Source organism: Nematolebias whitei, chromosome 13 (assembly GCF_014905685.2).
Source record: "Nematolebias whitei isolate Nwh7 chromosome 13, NemWhi1, whole genome shotgun sequence".
Classification (NCBI taxonomy): domain Eukaryota; kingdom Metazoa; phylum Chordata; class Actinopteri; order Cyprinodontiformes; family Rivulidae; genus Nematolebias; species Nematolebias whitei.
Window position 1 is genome coordinate 17,231,328 of NC_056510.1, and position 3,065 is coordinate 17,234,392.

General features: G+C 37.8%; 1 protein-coding gene across 1 annotated transcript in view; it reads right to left on the reverse strand.

Moving 5' to 3' along the window:
- The window catches only part of abca12 (ATP-binding cassette, sub-family A (ABC1), member 12), a gene marked incomplete in the record, with an annotated part of 77,400 nt that overhangs the window by 35,299 nt on the left and 39,036 nt on the right, over positions 1-3,065 (reverse strand). Inside the window, 2 exon segments of the mRNA XM_037686141.1 lie at positions 1,238-1,427; positions 1,589-1,753. Coding sequence (XP_037542069.1) covers positions 1,238-1,427; positions 1,589-1,753 — 355 coding nt within the window.

Genomic DNA, 3,065 nt, shown 5'->3' on the forward strand with positions numbered 1-3,065 from the left:
GAGAACGTCGTTGCCTAGGTGTATATATATATAGATAATTTAAAAAAGTATTCTGAAAAGGATAAGAGCGGGCGCTCTCAAAGAGCAGTAGCTAGGTGCACTCCGCTCATCTTTCGGACGACTGCACGGACATATTCTCGCTGTATCTTGGTACAATGATAATAAAAGCTTATTCTGATTCTGATTCTAAATAGGAAAGGTGAAGCATATTGTGGGGTTAAAAAAACCCACAACGAATCTGAATCCTCAGACCTAAAAAGCCAAAACAAGCTCCACAATGATATTTTAATTTGATACAGTGATGTATTGTGATATTTAAAGTGCATGTTTTCCTGACTCAACTAAAAAGTGAAACTCAATCTGCAGAAAATGATGATAATGTTTTATATGGTAAGAAAACTTTCTGAAATAAATGGAAGTAGATCAAAACATGTGACTGTATTTTAACATAGAGAAGACTGATTATTTTAGAATAATAATAATAATATGTATGTGTTGTCATCATTGTATGTTTTCATATAATGGTGAAATAGGCTCCCTGCATTTAACCCATCCACCACCAGGTGGAGCAGTTGGAGCAGTGGCCAGCTATTGAGGGTGGCCTGGAGCAACTGGGGATGAGGTGTTCTGCTCAGGGACACCATGAGATGTGCAATGACTGGGGATTGAACCTGGAATGACTGCAGATTGAACCTGGGACCTTGGGGTCCCAAGTCGGCTGCCCTGCCTCTACACCACCTTGACCCCCTAATGATAGGGCAATGGCAATTTTGCAGCTTGTTAATTATAAGTTTGCAAATGTACATCTAAACATTCTTAATGCTGTCTTTAACAAATATTTTCTAAGAACATCTAGAAACAGGACGCTTGCAAATACATTTAGAGCAGGTATATTTTGTGAAATAATGTTGCTGACCATGAAGAAAACATACATGTGACCTGTTAACATGGAGATGGACTAATTATTTTAACTCATACTTTGTTCAAATAAAGTATTTTTAAAAATTATACTTAACTATATTACTTGATTGAGTTGCAGCCAAGGTGAACAATTTAATAATAGAGGAAGAATTAAAAAAAGTTTAAATTTAGACTAAAAAAAACAAAGTCTAGTAAAATCATGACAGCTTTTAGGAAATTTTAAACATTTAACATTATATAAACTAGAATTGCTCTAAAGAACAGATGTTCCTATAAAAAGCATTTAATCTCAAGTCCTAAACTCATTTCAGCTTACAGGAATCTCGTGGAATCTTGAACCTCTCGATCATCTCTTCCTTCTTTTGCTTGTTAAAACGTGAGGACTCTGACAAATCAGGCATCTTTGAGATTCCAAACAGAGCCAGGATACCGTTAGAGCACATCGCACGAGACAGTGTCACAAATGTAGGTTGGGTGGAGCTGCTAGACTTCATCCCTCTTGCCATCTGGGGAAGAGAAAAAGATCTGAGTCATTGGACACAGATTTCTATTTTGAATCACAAAATCTGACCTTTTTTTTTTGTTTGTTTCTTGGCTGTATGTCAACCACAAACTATGAATACAAACACTACATAAGAATTAAAACCTATAGAATGAGAAGACGCACTTGTGAAAAATCTGCGTTGGACACCAAGTTGAGATCTTGGATGGAGCGCATGTAGCTTTGCAGTTGACGGACAGCAGGGAGAATCTGTGTCATCATGCCCGTTACTGTGTCAGCCGCCTGAACCATGACTCCGACTAGACCCTGAATTTCATCAGATAACACCGTCTGCAACAAAGAAATGAACAATTAAATTCATAGTTCCTCATTGTAACAAATCCCTTTTCTTTTTATTCAACAAGAGTAACTGATATGTGTCTTGAAGGTGATTAAAAGTAAATGTAGTCTCTCGCTAATTCGCGGTTCGTTTCTCACGGACTCGCTCTATCGTGGTTTTTCAAAGTAAGACTGGACATGACACACAATTGGCTGATCGATGGATGAGTTGCACGATCGGCATGGAATTTTTTTTTTTAATCAATTATTTTAAATTATTTAGCACCAGTGTGCAGCCCAAGCTGCAGGAGAAGCTTTTTCATGCAGTGTGTCATATCTCCATGCAGAGCAGAGAAGTGGGCGTGGCCAAGAGGCTGGCAGATAGCAGAGAGTTGAAATCATGACATTCTGTGCTCTTTTAGAGTGTTTAGTTTAGAAACATTGTTTAGAATATTGCAAGATTGTGGGAAGGGTTTAAAACGCATATATAGTTCCAGGAACTCGTCTTAAGCGCAGAGATGACAGGGCCTTCTCTGTAGCAGGACCAAGACTTTGGAACGAGTTACCTCTGCTTGTCAGACAGGCCCCCTCCCTCTCGGTCTTCAAGTCCCGTTTAAAAACCCACTACTATTTGGTAGCTTTCGACACCAGATGATCTGTGTTTTGAACCTGTATGCTCCACACTGGTTAGTCGTCATTATCTGCATCGTTTTTATGTCTATATTCTGATTTACTTCATTTTGTATATTGCTTTGTGTGTTACCTGTTGTTCTGTTTGAACAGCAATTTGGTTGGCCTTGTCGCTGTTTTAAGTGCTCTATAAATAAAATTGTATGGTATAGTATATATATATATATATATATATATATAGGGCATTAACAGAGTACTCGAGTAATCTACACATCGATTGCTAGGACCTCTATCGAGGTAAAAATTTAATGTCGAGTAACCGTAGTGACGTCATATTATGTGACCACCGTATGACCGTAGTGGGCAGTGTTTGCAGGTCACAGAGTATGGTGTAACACCGGGTCCAATCCACCGCCCATCCACTGTTTTAAGTTTCATTTCTGACGTGCTGCACTTTTCTTCACGTTTGCAGTTTAATAATAATAACTAATGGTTTAGTTTTTCCTGTGACTTATTTGCAGTATGATAAATGGTAGGAGTATAATATACGCTCCCAATGTTTTGTTGGTCTTTTTTTTTTGTAAATAATTACCTTTTATTGCGGATTTATTTATTTATTTATTTTTGTATCTTGAGATCTATGACGCCATCAAATACTCGAGTTCTACTCGGGTTTTATTACGTTAATGTCGAG